This window comes from Globicephala melas, chromosome 3 (genome assembly GCF_963455315.2).
Source record: "Globicephala melas chromosome 3, mGloMel1.2, whole genome shotgun sequence".
Classification (NCBI taxonomy): Eukaryota; Metazoa; Chordata; class Mammalia; order Artiodactyla; family Delphinidae; genus Globicephala; species Globicephala melas.
In genome coordinates this window covers 146,647,809-146,673,286 of record NC_083316.1, presented here as the reverse complement: position 1 = coordinate 146,673,286, position 25,478 = coordinate 146,647,809, and the positions used below count along the sequence as shown (strand labels likewise).

At 45.2% G+C, this 25,478-nt stretch overlaps 1 protein-coding gene and 1 long non-coding RNA gene across 4 annotated transcripts in view; one reads left to right on the top strand and one right to left on the bottom strand.

Annotated features, from left to right (window-relative positions):
* The window catches only part of STK10 (serine/threonine kinase 10), a 120,310-nt gene extending 112,715 nt beyond the window's left edge, over positions 1-7,595 (top strand). For both annotated transcript variants that reach the window (XM_030829923.2, XM_060296598.1), the window contains 2 exons: positions 1,721-1,834; positions 5,106-7,595. In XM_030829923.2, the coding sequence (XP_030685783.2) occupies positions 1,721-1,834; positions 5,106-5,246 (255 nt within the window). In that variant the 3' untranslated portion in view covers positions 5,247-7,595. The remainder of the gene's footprint in view (positions 1-1,720; positions 1,835-5,105) is intronic.
* Positions 705-25,478, bottom strand: part of LOC115838768 (uncharacterized) — a 70,849-nt gene continuing 46,075 nt past the window's right edge. The window contains exons 2-4 of one of the 2 annotated variants that reach the window (XR_009563506.1): positions 24,449-24,537; positions 4,938-5,120; positions 705-3,030 (exon numbers count right to left, since the gene is read on the bottom strand). This is a non-coding gene — a long non-coding RNA (uncharacterized lncRNA). The remainder of the gene's footprint in view (positions 3,031-4,937; positions 5,121-24,448; positions 24,538-25,478) is intronic. The other variant, XR_004033763.2, reaches the window with a different exon arrangement.

The following is a 25,478-nucleotide window of genomic DNA, read 5'->3' as shown; positions in this document are numbered from 1 at the left end:
TTGGATCCATCTGGCAATTTCTGGAAAGGCAGGGGGGTGTGGAGGAAACATTGCAGGTATTGAAGCCTGTCAGGTAGGGGCTCTGCTGCTTGTTTCTGTGTGAATTTTAGCCAGGCCACTCACCTTCTGTGTCTATGTTCCCAACCCTGCCTCATGGGTTTACTGTGAGGATGAACTGAGAAAACCCATAAAGAGTGCTGGGACCCCAGCTCTGGGCAGGGCTGCCATAAGTATTATTCCCAACCAAGGCAGTTTTTAAATTCCCAGAACCCTTGAGCTTGAAACCCCAAATAAAAATTCCCCAAGGGGTTGTACTCTCCCAGTCCAGTAGGGTTGACGTATCTGGATAAAGGCACTTTCCCAGTAGGGTTGAGGTATCTGGATGAAGGCACTTTCCCCCTGCTTCTAAACTCCTTATAAACCACGAGATTGATTCCCTGTGAGGAATCAACAGGGAACTGTCACTTTTGCCTTTGAGAGATTCCAGGCTAAGTTTTGTGAGGCAGGTAACTTACCTCAGCGAGAGAACAGTGAGGCTGGCAGGCCTCAGCCAGGTCCATGGCCCTTACCCCGTCACAAGTCTCTCCTGAAGAAATGGTATGTGATGCAGATAATTATATAACTTATATAAATACAAATTATTTATACACACAGATTATCTTAGCTCACACTGCCATAACAAAATACCACAGACTGGGTGGCTTAAACAACAGAAGTTTATTTTCTTACAGTTTTGGAGCCTGGAAATCCAAGATCAGCTTTGCCAGCATGGCTGGGTTCTGGTGAAGTCTCTCTCTCTCTGGCTTGCGGATGGATGCCTTCTTGCTGTGTCCTCACATGGCAGAGAGAGAGAGGAGAGAAAAGGAGAGGGGGAGAGAGGGAGATGGGGAGAGGGAGAAAAGGAGGGAAGGAGAGAGGGAGGGAGCAGTCTAGCATGTGAGCTCTCTGGTCTCTTCTTATAAGGGCACTAATCCCGCCATGAGGGCCCTACCCTCTTGACCTCATCTAAACCTATTTATCTCCTAAAGGCCCCGTATCTCCAAATACCATCACATTGGGCATTAGGGCTTCAACATATGAATTTTGGGGAGACACGATTCAGTACATAGCACAGATGTTTAATACAATGCTATTTATAATAGTGAAGATTAAGAGCAACCTAAGTGGCCAAAAATAGGGAAATGTTTAAATAAATTAGATAAGCCATACTGTGGGATATTTTGTAGGAATTAAAATGATGATTGTAAAAGATGTTAGTTCTTTGTATACATGTAGAAATGTTTACATTATAATGTTAAGAGGAGAGGGAGGCAGGTTTCAGAATTGTGTATACAGGGTGAGCTAAAGAATGCACAGGACAGAGCCTGACGGGAAATATATCTAAGATTCTGTGGTGGTTGCCTCTGTGTGGTGGGATTAGGGCAGAGATTATTGTTATTAGTTTTATACGTTCATGTTGAAAAATTCAAACAATGCAGAAAGCCCGAAGTAGAAAGTTGCAAAATTGCTGCAGATTCCACTACTCAGTGAGAATTATTAATGTTAATATTCTGGAATAGTCTTCCAGGCACCTTTTGGTGCATGTGTCTTTACAGGTAGAACGTTTTGTATACATGGAGTTTATAATCAAGGAGAAGTAATAAATGAATGATGCTGGTACCTTCATGGTATCTCTCAGCCCTCTGTGCTTCTTACCTGTACTTCCTGGAATACGTTGCAGAATGAAAAGTGTCACCTCCTGGTAGAGCATGAAACCCAGAAGCTGAAGGCCCTGGACGAAAGCCATAACCAGAACCTAAAGGAATGGCGGGACAAGCTTCGGCCACGCAAAAAGGTAACCCTGGCTGGGCTGGTGGGCTCAGTGGTGGGCCCTGCTTCGTGTTGTGCCATCGGTTCTGCCTGGGGTATGGATATAGATACAGATATGGATGAGGTACAGATTTATGGATTTATTTGAAGGAACTGGCTCACCCAGTTGTTGGGACTGTTAAGCCTGAAATCTGCAGGGCAGACTGCAGGCTGGAGAGCCAGGGAAGAGTTGATGTTGCAGCGCTGAGCCGCAGGGCAGTATGGAGGCCCAATCCCTCTTTCTTTAGCGGGACCTCAGTCTTTTCTCTTAAGGCCTGCAACTGATTGAGTGAGGCCCAACCACATTTTGGAGGGTAAGCTGCTTTATTCAGTCTACTGAGTTAAATGTTAATCACATATAAAAAAATTCCTTCACAGTGACATCTAGACTAGTGTTTGACCAAACAACTGGTTACCATGGCTTTGCCAGGTTGACAAATAAATTGACCATCACAGGGCCTCAGTGTGGTCATTTGTAAAGTGAAGATAATGAATATTGTATAGTGTTATGCAGAAAGCCACCAGCCCACAGTATAGGCCAAGGACGTACTCATGTCCTCCCACTCTCCTAAACTCTCTGAGGAGAGAGCTGCCCTAATTACCCTTGATCATGTGTCCTGAGCCCTGAGGTTTGTTCTGCCGTCGTACTTGAGCTCTACTTGCTGTAACTGTGATCTGCCCAGGAGGCAGTTGCCCACCTCAGCCATATAACGGCCTTGGGAGTCCTTGAATAGAAGCTTCCCTCCCTGTGCTAATGGAGCTTTCTAGCTGGAAGCTGGCCAGGGTCCCAGACCTTCCTGTTAATAGGCCCACGCTTATCTGTAACCACGCATGGTCCGCTAGGACTTTTGATACTTGACACTCAAATCAATTACACTCCTGCTGACACAGGCGGATTTGGCATCAGGAAATAGATGCTCACCTGGTTCTCTTACCTAGGGCTTCTATACCCTTGGCACATCCTGAGAGGCTGAAAATGAATCATCATCTTGCCTCTAGCAACTGCCCAGATTGCTTCTTGGGGGTGCCTGAGCTTAGGGGAGGTGCCGCAGTGTGTATCTGGAGAGCCGTTGGACTTTGCTGGTGCGGGCTGCCTCTTTCCAGAATTCTTTGTAGAATCATCCCATCCTTAGTCACCTGGGTTGCTGCTGGAACACTGGCCCGGAGGTGGTGATCTGCATCCTGCAATAAACGTTCTTTTACACTCTTGCATTTCAGTCAGCAGCTCTGAGCTGCTGCCCATGTATGGGGGGGCAGGCGAGATGACTGTACATTGTGGAGTATTTTTAGAAAAATTCAGATTTCTTTCTGAATTAGAATATCTTGTAAGGTCAATAAGGTGTTGCTTGGGTCATAGTTGACACAGAGTGTGGCCTCAGACAAGTCTTCCCTCCTGAACCTTGCTTTTTGGGGCCATAAAATGAAGATAACATTTCTTCCCTTAAAACAGGTGTTAGTACACTATTGCCCATGGGCCAAATCTGACCCACCACCTGTATTTGTAAATAAAGTTTTAATGGAACACAGCCATGCTCGTTCATTTACATATCGTCTCTGGCAGATTTTACACCAAACAGCAGTTGAGTAGTTGCAACAGAGACCTTAAGGTTTGCAAAGGCAAAAAAATTTACCATCTGGCCCTTTACAGAAAAAAGACCGCTGACTCCTGCCGTAGGTTATATAGAGGAATATATAGGTTATATAGAGGTAAAAGAGAGTAGTGCTTAAGAGCATAGGCTTTAAGGAAGACAGACGTGGGAGAAAGTCCTAGCTCCCCCATTACTCGCTGTGAAACTCTGGGCAAGTTACTAAACCTCTCTGTGCTCAAAAAAGTGGTAGCTAGGCGCTTCCCTGGTGGCGCAGTGGTTGAGAGTCCGCCTGCCGATGCAGGGGACACGGGTTCGTGCCCCGGTCCGGGAAGATCCCACATGCCGCGGAGCGGCTGGGCCCGTGAGCCATGGCCACTGAGCCTGCGCGTCCGGAGCCTGTGCTCCGCAACGGGAGAGGCCACAACAGTGAGAGGCCCGCGTACAAAAAAAAGAAAATAATAATAATAATAATAGTTTTAAAGAGAGAGACCTAATAGAATGCTGGTCAAATCCTGTGAAAGTGGTCACTTCTATAGTGAAAGTAATAAAGAAGCCACATTTACTGAGTAACTCATGTGTGCCTGGCTTTGCAGATGGTGGCACAGTGTTTCAGAGCTTGAACTCTGAAGTTAGACCCATCTTGGCTCTGCTCCCAGCCAGCTGAATGACCTTGGGCAAGTGACCTAAGCTCTCTGAGCCTCAGTTTCTCCATCGTTAATGGGGATAGTGGTATCTATCTCATAGGGTGAAGATTAAATAAGATGTAATGCACTTAGCATAGTGTCTGACATGTAGGAAGTACTAAGTAATTATAGCCCATTAGTTTTTAATTTAATCTTTGCAGTAGCCCGGCCAGGCAGGTAGTGATATTGCCATTTTACACGAGAGGAAACAGGCTTGGAGAGGAAAGGTAGCATGCAGAGGCCCACCCAGCTGGTAATGGAGCTGAATCCTATTTGACTGTAAAGCCCCTGCTCTTTCCTCTGCACTCTGCTTCCTTGCTTAATCGAATAATAATTTATTTTTGGAGAACCCTCAAGAAATTTTTCTGGTAGGACACAATTTAGCTAGATAAACTTGCGTGTGCCCAAGGGAAGCTCCTGTGGTGCTTGTCGTCTAGATGCTCCCCTTGCAGTTATCTGATGTGCTTTTACAACGTAGAGAACCCCTGTCCTACCACAGATGTTCAGAATTAGAATCTCAGGGGGGTGGCATGACTGCACGTATATTTTGAAAAGAAGTCCCCTGATTTTGCAGGACGGTGCCCTGGTTAGGAACACCATGTAACTCGGACATCTCTGTTTCCCCTGCTGTTAAGCCTCTTGCTTCATTTGCTACCTCAGGCTTTTCTCCATTCTTTGGGTGGTTTTCCTGCCAGCTGATTTGCATCTGCTTCTCCCTCACACCCCATCTAGACTGGCATTTCCCCAAAGCAGAGCCCTTGGTCCATAGGAAACTCCTGCGTGGCTGTGGCACGAGGAAGGAGGAGGTGGTACCTACCTTCTGGGTGATGGGCGCTGGGACAGGAGCGAGGGAAGACCAAGTTACCCGAGCACTGAGGCCTGGGAGGGGAAGTTCCAGAGAAGGCCACTTTGGTGGGGGTCCTGTGGTGGGGGAAGACTTGTGTCCTAAGGGATCCAAACGAGCTCCGTCTGCCCTCTGTCCTAGGCTCTGGAAGAAGAGCTGAACCAGAAGAAACGAGAGCAGGAGATGTTCTTCAAAATGAACGAGGAGGCAGAGTGCCTGAGCCCCACCACCCCAAACAAGGCCACCAAGTTCTTCCCCTACAGCTCTGCGGATGCTTCGTAACAGCCGCCCAGGGCTGTGGCTGGCAGGCCGGTGGGCCTCGGGGCCCTCCCATTCTCTGTGAACAAGTAACTCAGGAGCCCCTTCCCTCTTGCTTCCATGCCGGCTCGAATCCAGCCCCTTGCCTTGTGCCACCCCAGCTGTGCCTGACAGACCCACCCGGCGTTTCTGACTTCTCGCTGGTCATGGAGGGCGAGGTTCTATGATGTGCTGCCTGATACTAACGTGCATTCCATTTGAGCCCCAGGTTCCTTTGAGCTGTCAACGACTTGGGCTGTTGCGGGGGCCAGGGGCCAGGAGGAATAGGTGTTCTGTGGCCTCGAGGCCCCTCCTGTTTGCCAAAACACCAGCTTTGCTGTCTGTGGGCACAAAGTGCTACTGCTGAAGTCACCGTGGGCGTGTCCTGTTGTAATTGCCGGTGGCTTTTCAGCCATTCCCTGCAGTGTCAGACCAAGAACCATGCCTTCTAACAGCCATTCTGGTTCCCAGTGGAGCCTAGTCTGCAGCCAGCTGCTCAGGGGGTGCCCTCCTTCCTCCAGTGCCCCCAGTCTGCTTTCTTCTTGAGACAGCATCTACAGTGGTGGGATGGGGAGAGGCTGAACGCTTCACCCTGATCTCAAGTGTTTCGTGCCATCTTGTACTTTCCCTTCCTGCACATACAGGCACGCATGCACGTGCGCGCACACACACACCCTTGGCCCCCTGGGCCTCTTGTGCCAGGTGGATTGGAACATGTTCGCTGCCTGGGCCTGTGCCACTGAACACGTGAGGGGAGCCGTTGGTGTGGGCGTGCTGGGGGTTGGCACCAGAGGCACAGGCTGAACCGCCAGCCTGCACGGGATCCTATGTTCAGGGATAAATTCCTCGCCGCACAAGACTTTCCCACCCCAGTCATTCTGTCTCACACTTGCCCACCCCGTCTGCAGGTGATACGGGAAGGCTGCTTCCCTCTGCTCTGTGTCCCTCCTAGTTCAGAGTCCGGCCTCACACTTCAGGCAGAGGCTGGCAGTCAATGGAACTTCTGTTCAGGGAGAAAAAGCATCAGGGAGAAATGCAGTGCTTCCCGCCCCCAGGAACCTGGCAAAAGCAAAGCTTCTGTATCTCAGATGGAATGCTGGGCCTTTGGATGACTCAGCTGGCCTCCCACAGATTCTGATCCCCACAGGCTGCAGAGCGTAGATAACCCAATAAAAGCAAATGCTCAACCCAGCGTTCGGTTTATTTACAAAGAAAACCTTTTTTCACCTTTATGTCTAACTTGAAAAAAATATAAATAAATGGCTTCCTTAGGAAAATGCCTGCTTTAAAAAAACAAAGCGGAAAACTGAAGGTGATTCTGAGGAATCAAATGGGTGTACTGAGTCTGGGTACTATTTTGGTGGTGATGGGGTGGTTGACACACCCTGGGAGGACTTCCTCTTTCTTCACTCCTATAGGTAAGGGTTCAGTGCTTTGTCTTTCTGAAGCAGTTCCCTGGAGTTTTCTGGGGACTGGTTGTAAATGGATCTTGGGAAAGTAGGGTAACCATTCAATAGGAAAAGGGACTTGGGGTTCCAAAGACTTACATATGCCGTAAAGAAGCACTGGGGGCCGCGGGAAGGCACTGGTCCTCTTCGGTTAGTGAGAACTCAGCTTGCCTGCTTCACTATTTGACCCAGAAGGGACAATTTTCAGGTCTCACACAAATGAGACAAGTGAAACAATTATGCCCTTTGATTCTCTTTGGTGCACAGGTGCTGGGAAAACGTGAACTAACAGTGTAACTACAGAACACAGACCCAGTTCCACCAGGCGAGGCCAGCATTGGCGAATGGTCAGGTGATGGCCAGTGGCAGGGCTGACTTGTGCTTTAGTTACAATACTGCCTTTTGTAGCCTGGGGTGTGAGAATGAGTATTAGGTGAAATGCCGGTTTCATGGTGTAGGTGAAAGTCTTTGATCATTTCCTTCTTTGGTTTGTCGTTCACATTGGAATCTCATTCAAGGAGCTGCTGCTTCCTGCTCAGTGCTGCCTTAGCCTTAACACCTCCCCTGTCCTTCCCGGATGGGGTCTGGTTTGGTCTCCCAGTCTCACAGTTGAGCCAGCGTGCAATGCCCAGCATTGAGAAGGCCCATGCAGTATTCTTTGTGTTCTGTGCTAATGTTTTCTCTGGAAGGGACAGACGGAACTGTTTCACATTTACAGTCAATTTTTAGCAGAGTAAATAGAACTAACTTATATTTTCCTCTTTATGAAGAATAGAAGTTATTTTTATGTAGTTTCCAAACTTTATATAAAAAACTTTTGTAAAATGTTCTCTTCAGAGTTAACTGCGAGAATGTAAATATGCTTCTAATAAAATAACAAGGTTGGAAACTCTTTGCATTTGGGTTTGTTCTCTTGGATTCGGGTGGGAAGAGCAGGGCAGACTTAAACAAGAAAGGGTTTCCTATCTTCTGAGTACACTGGTGCCTCCCAGGTTATACAGCAGGTCAGACATTGGGGTTTCTGTTCTGAAAGAAGTTACGCTTGGCTCTGTGTGTGTTTTCTCTACAGACATTTATATCATTCTCATTTAACAGTGAACATTTGACCCCAGGAGTTTTTACATGTTAACTTATTGAATCCTTTCAACAACCCACGAGGAAGACATTGTCATTCTCGTTTTATAGACAAGGAAACATGCTGGGTAAGGGGAGAGTCAGGCGAAAGCTCAGAGCACTGGTAAGTGCTGATAAAGTGCCTATGGCTTCAAAGTTTGAACTTCACTGTCTCCTCCACAGCTCCTCTCCTGCCAACTGCACCCATTACATTTAGCAAGAGGCACACACACTTAACCACCAGCATCTCTGCCATGTTCAAAAGTGTCAGCCATGGGCTTCCCTGGTGGCACAGTGGTTAAGAATCCGCCTGCCAGTGCAGGGGACACGGGTTCGAGCCCTGGTCCGGGAAGATCCCACATGCCGCGGAGCAACTAAGCCCGTGTGCCACAACTTCTGAGCCTGCACTCTAGAGCCCACGAGCCACAACTACTGAGCCTGCGCTCTAGAGCCCACGAGCCACAACTGCTGAGCCCATGTGCCACAAAAACTGAAGCCCGCATGCCTAGGGCAACAAGAGTAGCCACCGCAATGAGAATCCCGCGCACCGCAACGAAGAGCAGCCCCCGCTCACCGCAACTGGAGAAAGCCTGCGCACAGCAAAGACCCAATGCAGCCCCCAAAAAAGTGTCAGCCATGCCTCTAAAACCTCATTCAGGGGTTCTTAACCTGGAGTCCATGGACCCCCCCTCAAACACACACAGGGGATCCATGGGTAGAATTCAGGGTGTCTTTGCACCTGGATGGGAAATGTTTGGTCTTTAGTTTCACTAACCTCTAACTGAAACACAGCATTTCCTTTCCTTATGGGTATAGGCAACAAACTCTAATATTATTAGCAGTACTTGTGACTATGTCAGCAGTAGAAATCACAGAGACTGCATCTCACGTTACAGCTGTTGCAGACATCTTCAGTTATCATTTTCGTTCATCATTTAATTATAGTAGTTATTGGACCTACTACTAGATCTTGTTATTTAATGAGATACAAATATAATACATATGACATATATCACACATAGTATATATATCTTCTGATATTTTGACACCTCTATTTCATTATGACTGGTTTCACTTGTAATCTATGTGCTTTATACTGTGCATTTGAAAATACTATTCTGAGAAGGGGTTTATATTGTTTGTGGAATGCCTTAAGAACCCCTCCTCTGTCTGTAGCCCTGAGTTGTCACTGGCCTAGAAACTTTCCTGTCACTGTCCAAGAAACCTTCTCACCAGCAGGTGGCAGTCCACTGTCACAGTGTCCCAAAGGTCTGTGAACTCGATGTGTCTGAGGGGATGCAGGCGGATAAGCAGCTGGCATGCCTCCCATTAAGGAGTAGAAATTGACTGAGGTTCCCAGGGAAAAAGGTTCATTCGACTGGTGGAAAAGACAGTGCATTAGGGGATGCGTGGCACTTTTCCCAAGTTCCCATGAGACTTCCCATGAGATCCTTCCACATTAATTGACACCTCTTAAACGCCAAGTGTTAGAGACGCTGAAATGATTAAGACGTTGACACTGGCTTCAAAATGCTTGTCCTCCTGGGGAAACAGACCTGGTGAAGCAGAGTGTTAGTTCAGGCTGATGTAGCCTGGGAGAATCAGGGAAGGCTTCCCAGTGGAGGTGATGCCGAGTCTAGGAGGACAAACTTGTATGTGCCAAAACACATGCATTCAGAGACTGGGCTGTAGTTGAGAGTGAATGGTTTATGGGCCATGAGGCTGAGAAAAGGACAGGGCCAGAACAGCATTCCAGGCTCAGGCTGACCTTTACTGCCCCGAGAGCAGTACGAAGGCTGGGAAAGAGTTTACTCAGAGGAAGGACAGTTGAAGTCATAAGTGTAGCAATCCAAGAGATGGGCCGAGAAGAACAGAGACAAAATCAAATGGGAATATTGGCTCACAAAGGTTGGAGACTTTAGGAAGGAAAGGGCAGACTGCAGGCTTCATGAGGGCAGGGAGTAAGACCTTAGCTGACCCCTAAACACCCAGAATCCAGCACGCTGCAACACCAAGATATGCAGTCTGGGCTTCTCATGCCATAAAGGGAGCAGTAGGGATCTGGGGGCTATAGAATGGATGTATATTAACTCACTGTGCTACCATGGGTGTTCACTAGGTCTGATTAACAAGTATGTCTTTAGTTAAAAATGAAACAGAGAACTTTCAGTTCCAGTGATGGCAGACTAGGTCATCCTGATCAGTCCTGACACGGAGGACGATTAGAAAATCTGGACAAAAATACTGAACATGAGACAGGCTGGGACCTGGGACCCTTTGCTGCAGTGCTTGCACCTGGGCAAATGTCTCTTCGAGCAACAGAACACAAAGAAACTACAAGGGACTAAAAACAACTGCATGCATGCACAGATGGGGCAAGTTATGCGCAACGGGATACAAAGAGGCCAGAAGAACCCAACTCTCATTTCTGAAGAGCTGGGAGCAAAAGCAGGGTACTATGCATGCCCCCTCCACACAGCACCACCAAAGGGCTGGGCATACCCCCTAAGCCACCCCTCCAGGCTGGTCCTTGGACACACCCCTACCCTCACCCCATATAAGGAACCAGCTCATGCCCACGCCCCCTTCCCTGGGAAGGGAAAAGCCTTACCTGAATTTCCAGTCTAGCCTCTTATCAATATCTATTGATTAAGGAGGCCAAGAACCCTGGTTGGTAACAGATTTATGGCACCCAATGTGGGGCAGTTGTCCCCTTCCCGGGAGGGGATCTGGGCACCTCTGGGACCACCGAATGCAGCTTCCCCATGGGTGACAAGTGGCCACCTGAGCGTCTTGTTTCAGCATCACCATGTTTGGTAAGTCTGCCTTCCTGGCCCCTGGGGGCCTCAGTACCCTCATTCAGGCAATGCTTCCCCCTCTCCCTTGTCCCTTTCCCTCTCCTGATAGCTCTCTACCTCTCCTCTCTCTGTCCTCTCCTACTTCTGGCCTATCCTTCCGCGTGGACGTCAGGCAGCTACAGCATCACTCCTCTCAGCCTGTGAGACCATGCTCCCTCTGGCCGGCAATGGCTCACCTTGACAGGTGACAAGCAGAGGCGGGAGAGGCTCGCCTCACACCGTGCAAATCCTGGTCCAGCGGGCTCTCTCTGCAGGGAGATTTATGAGAGTGATAGAGGCTCAAACGTCATACTGTGTAGTGGCTGGAAGTCCTATTGTCCTGATATTCTCACCTTTATTTTCCTGCTGTCTCTCTCTTTTTCAGTCTTTTATGTCCCTCCTCCCTTTATCTCTCCCTTGAACCTTATACCTGCACTCCGGTCCCCTTTATCCTGAAAACTTCTTGTTCGTGTCTTTAAGTTTTTGTCATTGGTATCTTTGTTTTATGTAGTTTTGTCTGTCCAATAGCTCCTGCAAGTCTCCGCCGACATTGTGGGCACAGTGGAGCACTTAAGCCTTGAAATACAAACACAGCCCACATCACCCAAGACTCCAGCCTTGGGCTACTTACTGGGATTTTAAAGAAAAACAGGCAGTGGGGGTGGGGCGGGGAGAGGAGCTTGCATCTTTCTCCTCTGCCTTTGCAATGTAACTATTCTATCTGAACTCAAGGAGTTTGCATTTCTCTCCTCTGCTTCTGCAATGTAACTATTCTGCCTGGGCTCTCAGGAACTACCTGATCTATCTGTAGCCCCCCAAATTGAGAAGAGAAAAAAAAAAGAGGTCTTTTAAATTCAAGTGGGGTGGGAATGTAAATTGGTACAACCATTATGGAGAACAGTACGGAGGTTCCTTAAAAAACTAAATATAGAACTACCATATGATCCAGCAAGCCCACTCCTGGGCATATATCCAGAGAAAACCGTAATTCAAAAAGATACATGCACCCCAATGCACCACTATTTACAACAGCCAAGACATGGAAGCAACCTAAATGTCCATCGACAGAGGAATGGATGAAGAAGATGTGGTACATATATACACAACAGAATATTACTCAGCCATAAAAAAGAATGAAATAATGCCATTTGCAGCAACATGGATGGACCTAGAGATTATCATACTGAGTGAAGTAAGTCAGAGAAAGACAAATATCACATGATACCATTTATATGTGGAATCCACAAAAAAAAAATGATACAAATGAACTTACTTACAAAACAGAAACAGACTCACAGATCTAGAAATCAAATTTATGGTTACCAAAGGGGAAACCTGAAGTGAAGTGATAAATTAGGAGATTGGGAGTACCATATACACAATACTATATATAAAATAGATAAACAACAGGACCTACTGTATAGCACAGGGAACTCTACTCAATATTCTGTAATAACCTATATGGGAAAAGAATCTGAAAAAGAATGGATATATTTATATTGGGTTGGCCAAAATGTTGGGGTTTTCCGTAATATATGTATACTTTTCCCAACATATGTATAACTGATTCACTTTGTTGTACACCTGAAACTAACACAGCATTGTGAATCAACTATACTCCAATACAAATTTTTAAAAAATTTAAAAAATGGGACGAGGGGAAGATGGTGGAAGAGTAAGACACGGAGATCACCTTCCTCCCCACAGATACATCAGAAATACATCTACATGTGGAACAACTCCTACAGAACACCTACTGAACGCTGGCAGAAGACCTCAGACCTCCCAAAAGGCAAGAAACTCCCCACGTACCTGGGTAGGGAAAAAGAAAAAACAGAGACAAAAGAATAGGGACGGGACCTGCACCAGTGGGAGGAAGCTGTGAAGGAGGAAAGGTTTCCACACACTAGGAAGCCACTTCGCGGGCAGAGACTGCGGGTGGCGGAGGGGGGGAGCTTCGGAGCCGCGGAGGAGAGTGCAGCAACAGGCGTGCGGAGGGCAAAGCGGGGAGATTCCCGCACAGAGGATCGGTGCCGACCGCTACTCACCAGGCCGAGAGGCTTGTCTGCTCACCTGCCGGGGTGGGCGGGGCTGGGAGCTGAGGCTCGGGCTTTGGTCGAGCGCAGGGAGAGGACTGGGGTTGGCGGCCTGAACACAGCCTGAAGGGGTTAGTGCACCGCGGATATAGCCGGGAGGGAGCACGGGGAAAAGTCTGGACCTGCCGAAGAGGCAAGAGACTTTTCCGTCCCTCTTTGTTTCCTGGTGCTCGAGGAGAGGGAATTAAGAGCGCTGCTTAAAGGAGCTCCAGAGACAGGCGCGAGCCGCGGCTAACAGCGCGGACCCCAGAGACGGGCGGGAGACGCTAAGGCTGCTGCTGCCGCCACCAAGAAGCCTGTGTGCCAGCACAGGTCATTATCCACACCTTCCTTCCGGGGAGCCTGTGCAGCCCGCCACTGCCAGGTTCCTGGGATCCAGGGACAACTCCCCCGGGAGGGCGCACGGCGCGCCTCAGGCTGGTGCAACGTCACGCTGGCCTTTGCCGCCGCAGGTCCGCCCCGCACTCTGTGCCCCTCCGGCCCCCCGGCCTGAGTGAGCCAGAGCCCCCGAATCAGCGGCTCCTTTAACCCCGTCCTGTCCGAGCGAAAAACAGACGCCCTCCAGCGACCTACACGCAGAGGCGGGGCCAAATCCAAAGCTGAACCCTGGGAGCTGTGAGAACAAAGAAGAGAAAGGGAAATCTCTCCCAGCAGCCTCAGAAGCAGCGGATTAAAGCTCCACAATCAACTTGATGTACCCAGCATCTGTGGAATACATGAATAGACAACCAATCATCCCAAATTGAGGAGGTGGACTTTGGCAGCAAGATTTATGATTTTTTCCCCTTTTCCTCTTTTTGTGAGTGTGTATGTGTATGCTTCTGTGTGAGATTTTGTCTGTATAGCTTTGCTTCCACCATTTGTCCTAGGGTTCTATCCATCCGTTTATTTTTTGTATTTTTCTTAATAATTAATTTTAATAACTTTATTTTATTTTACCCTTCCTTCCTTCCTTCCTTCCTTCCTTCCTTCCTTCTCTCCCTCCCTCCCTCCCTCCTTTAGACAATGAATCATCCCAAATTGAGGAGGTGGACTTTGAGAGCAAGATTTATGATTTTTTCCCCTTTTTCTCTTTTTGTGAGTGTGTATGTGTATGCTTCTGTGCGAGATTTTGTCTGTATAGCTTTGCTTCCACCATTTGTCCTAAGGTTCTGTCGGTCCGTTTTTTTGTTTTTTTTTTAAATTTTTGATTCTTAATAATTATTTTTTAATTTAATAACTTTATTATATTTTACTTTATCTTCTTTCTTTCTTTCTTTTTTCCTTCCTTCCTTCCTCCCACTGTCCCTCCCTCCCTCCTTTCTTTCCTTCTTTCCTCTTTTTTTCTTTCTTTCTTCCTTCCTTCCTTCCTTTCTTCCTTCCTTCCTTCCTTCCTACTTCTACTAATTCTTTCTCTCTACTACTTCTCTCTTTTATTCTAAGCCCTGTGTATGAAAGGCTCTTAGTGCTGCAGCCAGGAGTCAGTGCTGTGCATCTGAGGTGGGAGAGCCAACTTCAGGACACTGGTCCACAAGAGACCTCCCAGCTCCACAGAATATCAAATGGCGAAAAACTCCCAGAGATCTCCATCTGAACACCAACACTGAGGTTCACTAAAGGACCAGCAAGCTACAGTGCTGGACACCCTATGCCAAACAACTAGCAAAAAAGGAACACAACCCCACCCATTAGCAGAGAGGCTGCCTTTAAAATCATAATAAGTCCACAGACACCCCAAAACACACCACCAGACGTGGACCTGCCTACCAGAGAGACAAGATCCAGCCTCATCCACAAGAACACAGGCGCTAGTCCCCTCCACCAGGAAGCCTACACAACCCACTGAACCAACCTTAGCCACTGGGGACAGACACCAAAAACAACGGGAACTACGAACCTGCAGCCTGCAAAAAGGAGATCCCAAACACAGTAAGATAAGCAAAATGAGAAGACAGAAAAACACACAGCGGATGAAGGAGCAAGATAAAAACCCACCAGACCTAACAAATGAAGAGGAAATAGGCAGTCTACCTGAAAACAAATTCAGAATAATGATAGTAAAGATGATCCAAAATCTTGGAAATAGAATAGACAAAATGCAAGAAACATTTAACAAGGACCTAGAAGAACTAAAGATGAAACAAACAACGATGAACAACACAATAAATGAAATGAAAAATACTCTAGATGGGATCAATAGCAGAATAACTGAGGCAGAAAAACGGATAAGTGACCTGGAAGATAAAATAGTGGAAATAACTACTGCAGAGAAGAATAAAGCAAAAAGAATGAAAAGAACTGAGGACAGTCTCAGAGACCTCTGGGACAACATTAAATGCACCAACATTCGAATTATAGGGGTTCCAGAAGAAGAAGAGAAAAAGAAAGGGACTGAGAAAATATTTGAAGAGATTATAGTTGAAAAATTCCCTAATATGGGAAAGGAAATAGTTAATCAAGTCCAGGAAGCACAGAAAGTCCCATACAGGATAAATCCAAGGAGAAATACGCCAAGACACGTTAATCAAACTGTCAAAAATTAAATACAAAGAAAGCATATTAAAAGCAGCAAGGGAAAAATAACACACAAGGGAATCCCCATAAGGTTAACAGCTGATCTTTCATCAGAAACTCTGCAAGCCAGAAGGGTGTGGCAGGACATATTAAAAGTGATGAAGGAGAAAAACCTGCAACCAAGATTACTCTACCCAGCAAGGATCTCATTCAGATTTGATGGACAAATTAAAACCTTTACAGACAAGCAAAAGCTGAGAGTGTTCAGCACCACCAAACCAGCTTTACAACAACTGCTAAAGGAACTTCTCTAGGCAAGAAACACAAGAGAAGGAAAAGACCTACAATAACGAACCCAAAACAATTTAGAAAATGGGAATAGGAACATATATATCGATAATAACCTTAAATGTAAATGGACTAAATGCTCCCACCAAAAGACACAGATTGGCTGAATGGATACAAAAACAAGACCCATATATATGCTGTCTACAAGAGACCCACTTCAGACCTAGAGACACATACAGACTGAAAGTAAGGGGATGGAAAAAGATATTCCATGCAAATGGAAACCAAAAGAAAGCTGGAGTAGCAATTCTCATCAGACAAAATAGACTTTAAAATAAAGACTATTACAAGAGACAAAGAAGGACACTACATAATGATCAACGGATCGATCCAAGAAGAAGATATAACAATTGTAAATATTTATGCACCCAACAAAGGAGCACCTCAATATATAAGGCAAATACTAACAGCCATAAAAGGGGAAATCGACAGTAACACATTCATAGTAGGGGAATTTAACACCCCACTTTCACCAATGGACAGATCATCCAAAAGGAAAATAAATAAGGAAACACAAGCTTTAAATGATACATTAAACAAGATGGACTTAATTGATATTTACAGGACACTCCAATCAAAAACAACAGAATACACATTTTTCTCAAGTGCTCATGGAACACTCTCCAGGATAGACCATACCTTGGGTCACAAATCAAGTCTTGGTAAATTTAAGAAAATGGAAATTGTATCAAGTATCTTTTCCGACCACAACGCCATGAGACTAGATATCACTTACAGGAAAAGAACTGTAAAAAATACAAACACATGGAGGCTAAACAATACACTACTTAATAACGAACTGATCACTGAAGACATCAAAGAGGAAATTAAAAAATACCTAGAAACAAATGACAATGGAGACACGACGACCCAAAACCTATAGGATGCAGCAAAAGCAGTTCTAAGGGGGAAGTTTATAGCAATACAAGCCCACCTTAAAAAGCAGGAAACATCTCGAAAAAACAACCTAACCTTGCACCTAAAGCAATTAGAGAAAGAAGAACCAAAAAAACCCCAAAGCTAGCAAAAGAAATCATAAAAATCAGATCAGAAATAAATAAAAAGAAACGAAGGAAACAAGAGCAAACATCAATAAAACTAAAAGCTAGTTCTTTGAGAAAAAGGAGAAGTAACAAATAACACTGCAGAAATACAAAAGATCATGAGAGATTACTATAAGCAATTCTATGCCAATAAAATGGACAACCTGGAAGAACTGGACAAATTCTTAGAAATGCACAACCTGCCAAGACTGAATCAGGAAGAAACAGAAAATATGAACAGACCGATCATAAGCACTGAAATTGAAACTGTGATTAAAAATCTTCCAACAAACAAAAGCCCAGGACCAGATGGCTTCACAGGCGAATTCTATCAAACATTTAGAGAAGAGCTAACACCTATCCTTCTCAAACTCTTCCAAAATATAGCAGAGGGAGGAACACTCCCAAACTCATTCTACGAGGCCACCATCACCTTGATACCAAAACCAGACAAGGATGTCACAAAGAAAGAAAACTACAGGCCAGTATCACTGATGAACATAGATGCAAAAATCCTCAACAAAATACTAGCAAACAGAATCCAACAGCACATTAAAAGGATCATACACCATGATCAAGTGGGGTTTATCCCAGGAAGGCAAGGATTCTTCAATACACCCAAATCAATCAATGTGATAAACCATATTAACAAACTGAAGGGGACAAACCATATGATTATCTCAATATATGCAGAGAAAGCTTTCGACAAAATTCAACACCCATTTATGATAAAAACCCTGCAGAAAGTAGGCATAGAGGGAACTTTCCTCAACATAATAAAGGCCATATATGACAAACCCACAGCCAACATCATCCTCAATGGTAAAAAACTGAAAGCATTTCCACTAAGATCAGGAACAAGACAAGGTTGCCCACTCTCACCACTCTTATTCAACATAGTTTTGGAAGTTTTAGCCACAGCAATCAGAGAAGAGAAGGAAATAAAAGGAATCCAAATCGGAAAAGAAGAAGTCAAGCTGTCACTGTTTGCAGATGACATGATACTATACATAGAGAATCCTAAAGATGCTACCAGAAAACTACTAGAGCTAATCAATGAATTTGGTAAAGTTGCAGGATACAAAATTAATGCACAGAAATCTCTGGCTTTCCTATACACTAATGATGAAAAATCTGAAAGTGAAATCAAGAAAACACTCCCATTTACCACTGCAACAAAAAGAATAAAATATCTAGGAATAAACCTACCTAAGGAGACAAAAGACCTGTATGCAGAAAATTATAAGACACTGATGAAAGAAATTAAAGATGATACAAATAGATGGAGAGATATACCATGTTCTTGGATTGGAAGAATCAACGTTGTGAAAAAGACTCTACTACCCAAAGCAATCTACAGATTCAATGCAATCCCTATCAAACTACCACTGGCATTTTTCACAGAACAAAACATTTCACAATTTGTATGGAAACACAAAAGACCCCAAATAGCCAAAGCAATCTTGAGAACAAAAAACGGAGTTGGAGGAATCAGGCTCCCTGACTTCAGACTATACTACAAAGCTACAGTAATCAAGACAGTATGGTACTGGCACAAAAACAGAAAGACAGATCAATGGAACAGGATAGAAAGCCCAGAGATAAACCCACGCACATACGGACACCTTATCTTTGATAAAGGAGGCAGGAATGTACCGTGGAGAAAGGACAGCCTCTTCAATAAGTGGTGCTGGGAAAACTGGACAGGTACACGTAAAAGCATGAGATTAGATCACTCCCTAACACCACACACAAAAATAAGCTCAAAATGGATTAAAGACCTAAATGTAAGGTCAGAAACTATCAAAGTCTTAGAGGAAAGCATAGGCAGAACGCTCTATGACATAAATCACAGCAAGATCCTTTTTGACCCACCTTCTAGAGAAATGGAAATAAAAACAAAAATAAACAAATGGGACCTAATGAAACTTCAAAGCTTTTGCACAGCAAAGGAAACCATAAACAAGACCAAAAGACAACCCTCAGAATGGGAGAAAATATTTGCAAATGAAGCAACTGACAAAGGATTAATTTCCAAAATTTACAAGCAGCTCATGCAGCTCAATAACAAAAAAACAACCCAATCCAAAAATGGGCCAAAGACCTAAATAGACATTTCTTCAAAGAAGATATACAGACTGCCAGCAAACAAATGAAAGAATGCTCAACATCATTAATCATTAGAGAAATGCAAATCAAAACTACAATGAGATATCATCTCACACCTGTCAGAATGGCCATCATCAAAAAAATCTAGAAACAATAAATGCTGGAGAGGGTGTGGAGAAAAGGGAACACTCCTGCACTGCTGGTGGGAATGTGAATTGGTACAGACACTATGGAGAACAGTATGGAGGTTCTTTAAAAAACTACAAATAGAACTACCATATGACCCAGCAATCCCACTACTGTGCATATACCCTGAGAAAACCATAATTCAGAAAGAGTCATGTACCAAAATGTTCATTGCAGCGCTATTTACAATAGCCCGGAGATGGAAACAACCTAAGTGCCCATCATCGGATGAATGGATAAGGAAGATGTGGCACATATATACAATGGAATATTACTCAGCCATAAAGAGAAATGAAATTGAGCTGTTTGCAATGAGGTGGATAGACCTAGAGTCTGTCATACAGAGTGAAGTAAGTCAGAAAGAGAAAGACAAATGCCGTATGTAACACATGTATATGGAATTTAAGAAAAAAAATGTCATGAAGAACCTAGGGGTAAAACAGGAATAAAGACACAGACCTACTGGAGAACGGACCTGAGGATATGGGGAGGGGGAAGGGTGAGCTGTGACAAAGTGAGAGAGAGGCATGGACATATATACACTACCAAACATAAGGTAGATAGCTAGTGGGAAGCAGCCGCATAGCGCAGGGATATCAGCTCAGTGCTTTGTGACCGCCTGGAGGGGTGGGATAGGGAGGGTGGGAGGGAGGGAGACGCAAGAGGGAAGAGATATGGGAGCATATGTATATGTATAACTGATTCACTTTGTTATAAAGCAGAAACTAACACACCATTGTAAAGCAATTATACCCCAATAAAGATGTTAAAAAAAATTTAAAAAATACATTCAAATGGGAAAACTATGAGATCTCTGGTTCTGTCTTTATGTAAAAATTAACTTGTCTAGCTTAAGTCTGTGGGTTTAATTAATACAGACCTATCTTTAGAGCCATTAACATTAAGTATAATATCAATACTTTTATTGTAGCTAAGGTTACTGGAAGTCAATAAGTGCATATTGTTTCTGTTATAAAATCTGTCAACAAGTAGAATAACCTGATATAGTTAAACTTTTAAGTAAATATAACTGGGATAAGAGCTTTTTGGTAAACTCTATAGGAATAATTATGTTTTGGAAATGTCCATCTAAATAGTCCCTCCAAATTTTGGTAACTTGAAACTAAACTAAGTTGAATGATAGGAATCCACTGAGTATCCAGGCCATTTCAAATAAGATGAAATATTGGAACATTAATTGCTAAACAGGTCTAAATTTACCTAGTGCTGTCTTCTTGTGAGAGGGAAAGTAAAAATGTTTGGGTTTATTAGACACACGTCTTGCACCACATTAAGGAAAGCAATTGTGCTTTGGGAAGATACAAGTTTCTAGAGGTTATGGGATATTCCAATCAAGGAATGCTACTGTAAAAGACAGTTCATGGTTGTTTAAGGAGAGTAGGATGTGTGTTTTCAGAAAAGAAGGTATGAGGAACGAAAATATATTGTTAAAAGGAAAAAGGTGATTTTGTCCTAGATCTGGTTATTTCTGAATGGGAAAAGAATAAGGGACAAAATATGGCTACAGAAATTTGCAGTAGATTTGTGGAAAAGGAACAATTGAAAAAGAATCTTGTATGTGGTCAGGACTTTCTAAGGTGGGATTAAATTTAATTAGGTAAATGGATTTTATTAAGCGTAGGCTGATGCAAGTCTGGATTTGGTGTCTCTCTCTCATAAGAGAACAAAGTTTTCCTGGAATGCTGCTTTTGATAACAGATTGTGTGAGTTTCTGTGCCTTTACGTGATCTGTATTTATTTTTGAAATCATTTTCCACCTTAGCTCAAGAAATAAGTACTGTTTCACAGCAACCTATGATCCTGTCTGACCAGGTGTTTTAAAACTTTTTAAAATTTTTGACAGGCTTCCCAAATATCAAATTCTAATTGAAATTCTTTTGACCTCCAGCTAATTTTGGGGTGCTTCAAGGGACCCCTGGAGCATCCCAAAGAGAAATCCTAAACTAATTGGGTTCATTTGATATGTTAAATTACATGGGAAACACTGTCCAAACTCACTGTTGCCTGTGTCAGATGGAATCATCAGGCTCTCCCCAATTTTACTGTAGCCACCAAACAGACAGAGGAAAGGGTTTTGGGTTCTCCTGCTGCCTAGACTCTCACCTTACTCTCTGTCCAAAAAAAAAAAAAAAAAAAGGAAAAAAAGTCCCCTGGGGGTATACTCCCACCTCTAGGCCCTCAGGTCCTGACTCCTGTGGCATTTTCCATTGTGCCCAACTCCAATTCCTCCCGGAGTTCCTTTTTGCACCTCTAGGACCCCCATCGCTCCAGGCCTTGGCAGCCCAGACACCGTTACGGATTACATATTGGCCACTTCAAGTAGCCCACATCGTAGGCTTTACAGATGCTCCATCTCAAGGAATACATGCCAGCATAGGGAAACTTATAGGAACATCCTCTCTTACTTGTCAGCACATCATGGTTATTCTGGCCCACTGCTGCACCCTGGATGAAAAGAAGGGTATACTAAAAAAGGCCAGGGAACATGCAGATGGCCTACTGGCCACCAATCTACCCCACAACATTTATCAGGTGGGTGGGGATGCAGTCCCAGAACATGACCCACACTATGAAGATTGTGTAGGCCAGGCTAGGATGAGACATTAAATTACTTGTCAGTCAGAAGGAATGAAAAGGTGCAGGCTGTAAATGTGAAGGTGAAGGCTGTAAATTTTGATAAGGTCTAAGAGGTCACACAAGAGAAAGATGAAAACCCAGCCGTCTTCCTGAGCCGGGTGACAGAGGCATTCAGGAAGTACACCGATACAGACCCTGAGCCCACAAAAGGAAGGACACTGCTGGCCATGCATTTTATCACCCAGGCTACTCTTGATATCAGGAGAAAATTACAAAAGCTTGAGGCTGGGCCCCAAACCCCATTGTCAAACTTGGTGGAGGAGGCCTTCAAGGTCTAAGATAACCGAGACTTAACAGAGGAAGCCAAGAAGGATAAGAGGCTAATAAAGAAAACGCAGCTTTCGGCTGCTCTGATTCACCCACCACCTCCAGGGGATCCCGGAGGGCCGAGAAGGCTAGACAGACTGCCAAGAAGCCCAAACCATTTTTTTTTTCCCTTAAATTCCATATACATGGACATATACACTACCAAATGTAAAATCGACAGCTAGTGGGAAGCCGCAGCATAGCACAGGGAGATCAGCTCTGTGCTTTGTGACCACCTAGAGGGGTGGGATAGGGAGGGTGGGAGGGAGGGAGACGCAAGAGGGAGGAGATATGGGAACATACGTATAACTGATTCACTTTGTTATAAAGCAGAAACTAACACACCATTGTAAAGCAATTATACTCCAATAAAGAATTAAAAAAAAAAAAATGAAGCCCAAACCAGTGTGCCTTTTGTTGGAAGGAGGGGCACTGGAAGGGGGAATGTCCTGAGCGCCCTCCTGTGGGACACTGGAGGGGCAACCCCGACCGGCCCCCGTTCCCCAGGAATGTCTCGGATGAGAGATTCCCACACATGGACTGACGGGGTCCAAGCGCCTGCCCGGCTCCAGATCCCACTCAGTCCATCCTCGTCACTCCAGTGAAGCCTTGGGTCACCCTCGATGTGGCAGGTAGGGGAACTGAATTTCCCGCTCTTTTCTGACTTGGCCGGCTGGCCTCTCCAACCATGACTACGGTGACAAGAGTTGATGGACAGCCAAAGGTAAGGCGATTTACGTCTCCCCTTGTCTGCAGAGTTGGGTCCATTATTATTACTCACTCCTTTCTGTATATGCCAGAATGCCCTGTCCCCCTCCTCAGGAGAGATCTGCTAAATAAGTTAGGAGCTAGTAGGACAGCTTAGGAGAGGGTGAAGTCCAAGGAGGTAGAGAATTCAAACAGAGAATGCATCTATTAGTAGCCCCAGATGACCCACTTGCTGGTCATCAAAATATCCCCCCAAGACATCCCCCAAGAAATTAGAGAACAAATAGATCCTGCAGTCTGGGATACCTCGGTGCCAGGAAGAGCAAAATGTGTTCCCCCAATAAAAATAAGGTTAAGGCCTGGGGAAAAATACTCCTGGAAAAGACAATATCCTTTAAAGCCTGAGGCCCTGAGGGGAATCCAACCACTGCTCACCAAATTCCTAAAACACGGACCCATTAGGTCCTGCCAATCCCCTTGCAATACCCCCGATCCTCCCCGTGCAGAAGCCTAACGGGGGAGTATCGGTCTGTGCGAGACTTAACGAGCAGTGAATGAGGCAGTCATCCCTATTCACCCACTGGTGGCAAACAAACTCTGACACCCTCCTCACCCAAGTGTCAGGGAGCATTCAGTATTTCTTTTCGGACCTCAAAAATGCATTTTTCTGTATTCCCCTACATCCAAACGCAATACCTTTCTGCCTTTGGAGGGACCCTGACCCCCTGGAGGCTACCCAATACACCTGGACAGTGCTTCCGCGGGGTTTTCGGGACGGCCCCATCTTTTTGGAAATGTGTTAGCTTCGGAACTGAGGGAACTGAGCCTTGAGAAGGGAACTCTGCTACAATATGTTGATGATCTATTGATAAGTAGTGAGACCAAATAAGATTGAGATCAAAATACCGTTAGGGTCGTAAATTTTCTGGCAAAAAGGGGATATAAAGTCTCTCCAACCAAGGCTCAGATCTCACAACAAGGGTTCAATATTTAGGATTTGTTTTGACCCCAGGGGCACGACCCCTGGCCATAGATCGAAAAACAGCAATTAGTATATAACCATCCCCAACCACAAAGAGGCAACTCCAAGGCTTTCTCGGGATGGCTGGGTTCTGTGGTATCTGGATTCCAAATTATGGCCTTACAGCAAAACCCCTATATGAGGTTCTAAAGGGAGAAGAAAGGGAAAACCTTCAATGAAATAGGGACCACCAGTGGGGCTTTGAGACTCTAAAGACTGAGTTGAGGGACTTCCCTGGTGGTCCAGTGGGTAAGACTCTGCTCTCCCAATGCAGGAGGCCCGAGTTTGAGCCCTGGTCGGTGAACTAGATCCCACAAGCTGCAACAAAGAGCTGGTGCAGCCAACATTAAAAAAAAAAAAAGACTGAGTTGAGCAGAGCACCAGTACTGGGACTTCCAAGTTTGGACAAGCCCTTTACCCTATACATTCACGAGAGGTCAGGGATAGCACTAGGACTCGTGACCCAAAAGCTGGGACCATATCAGAGAGAGACCAGTGGTTTACTTTTCAGAACAACTGGACTCAGTGGCCCTGGGATGGCCAAGCTGCCTGCAGGCAGTAGCAGCCACAACCTTGTTGGTTAATGAGGCTTCCAAGCTCACCCTGGGACAACACTTAGATGTATTAACCCCTCATCAGGTACCATCTGTGCTGGAAGTCAAAGGACATCATTGGTTTACTGGAGGAAGGTTAACAAGATGTCAGGCCCTCCTAACGGACACCCCAGACATTGCCAAACCCTGAACCCAGCAACTGTGCGTTCAGAGGTCGGGAGTGGAGACCTACTGCATCAGTGTATAGAGACCAGAGAACAAACTTACTCCAGCAGGCCTGATCTTCTCGATGAACCTCCTGACAGCTCTGAGGTCGAACGGTTTACTGATAGGAGCAGTTTTCTAGAAATGGGAACCTGGAAGGTGGGGTATGCCATAGTTAGTCTAGATGAAGTCAGAGAAGCCAAGGCACTGCCACCCAGACATCAGCCCAGAAAGCTGAACTAACTGCATTAATGAGAGCTTTGCAATTAGGGAAGGATAAGAAATCAAATATTTTTACTGACTCTAAATATGGGTTCCACATGCTACATGCTCATGCTGCCATTTGGAAAGCAAGAGGAATGTTAATCGCTAGAAATTCCCCCATAAAACATAAAGATTTGATCTTGGATCTTTTAGAAGCAGTGCAGCTCCCGACCCAGGTAGCAGTAACCCACTGTAGGGGCCATCAGAGGGATGGATCCTTTGTGAGCCAAGGGAACAGCAAAGCTGATCAAACTGCAAAACAGGCAGCTCGACTGTAGGAACCTGAACAAGTCATGGCCCTAGTGATTGGCCCCCGTGAACTCCCTAGCCTCCCCCAGTATTCCCCATAGGAACAAGAAAATGCTGAGAAATGGGGCTATGAGAAAGGAAGCACAGGCTGGTATAAAAAGGAGGATAAGGTTCTAATCCCTGAGGCCCAACCATGGAAACTCACTAAGAGTTTACATGATGCCACCTACTATGGGAGGGATGCACTGTGGAACTTGATGCAAAAGACTTTTTCAGGGACGGGGCTTAAAGGAACAGTAAAACAAGTAACGCTTGCCTGTGGTTTATGTGCCTGGAATAACCCACAGGCCCATCCAATTCCCCCTTCGTTACTCAGGCCAATTCAACACGGAGGGAAGACTGGCAGATTTCACCCAAATGCCCCCGCGATCAGGATATAAATATCTTTTGCTGTTCGTTGATACTTTCACAGGATGGGCTGAAGCCTTCCCCACGCAATCTGAAAAGGCTATGGAAGTGTGTAAGTCCCAATTAAAAGGAATTCCTTGGTTTGGACTTCCAAAGTCCCTCTAACGTGAAA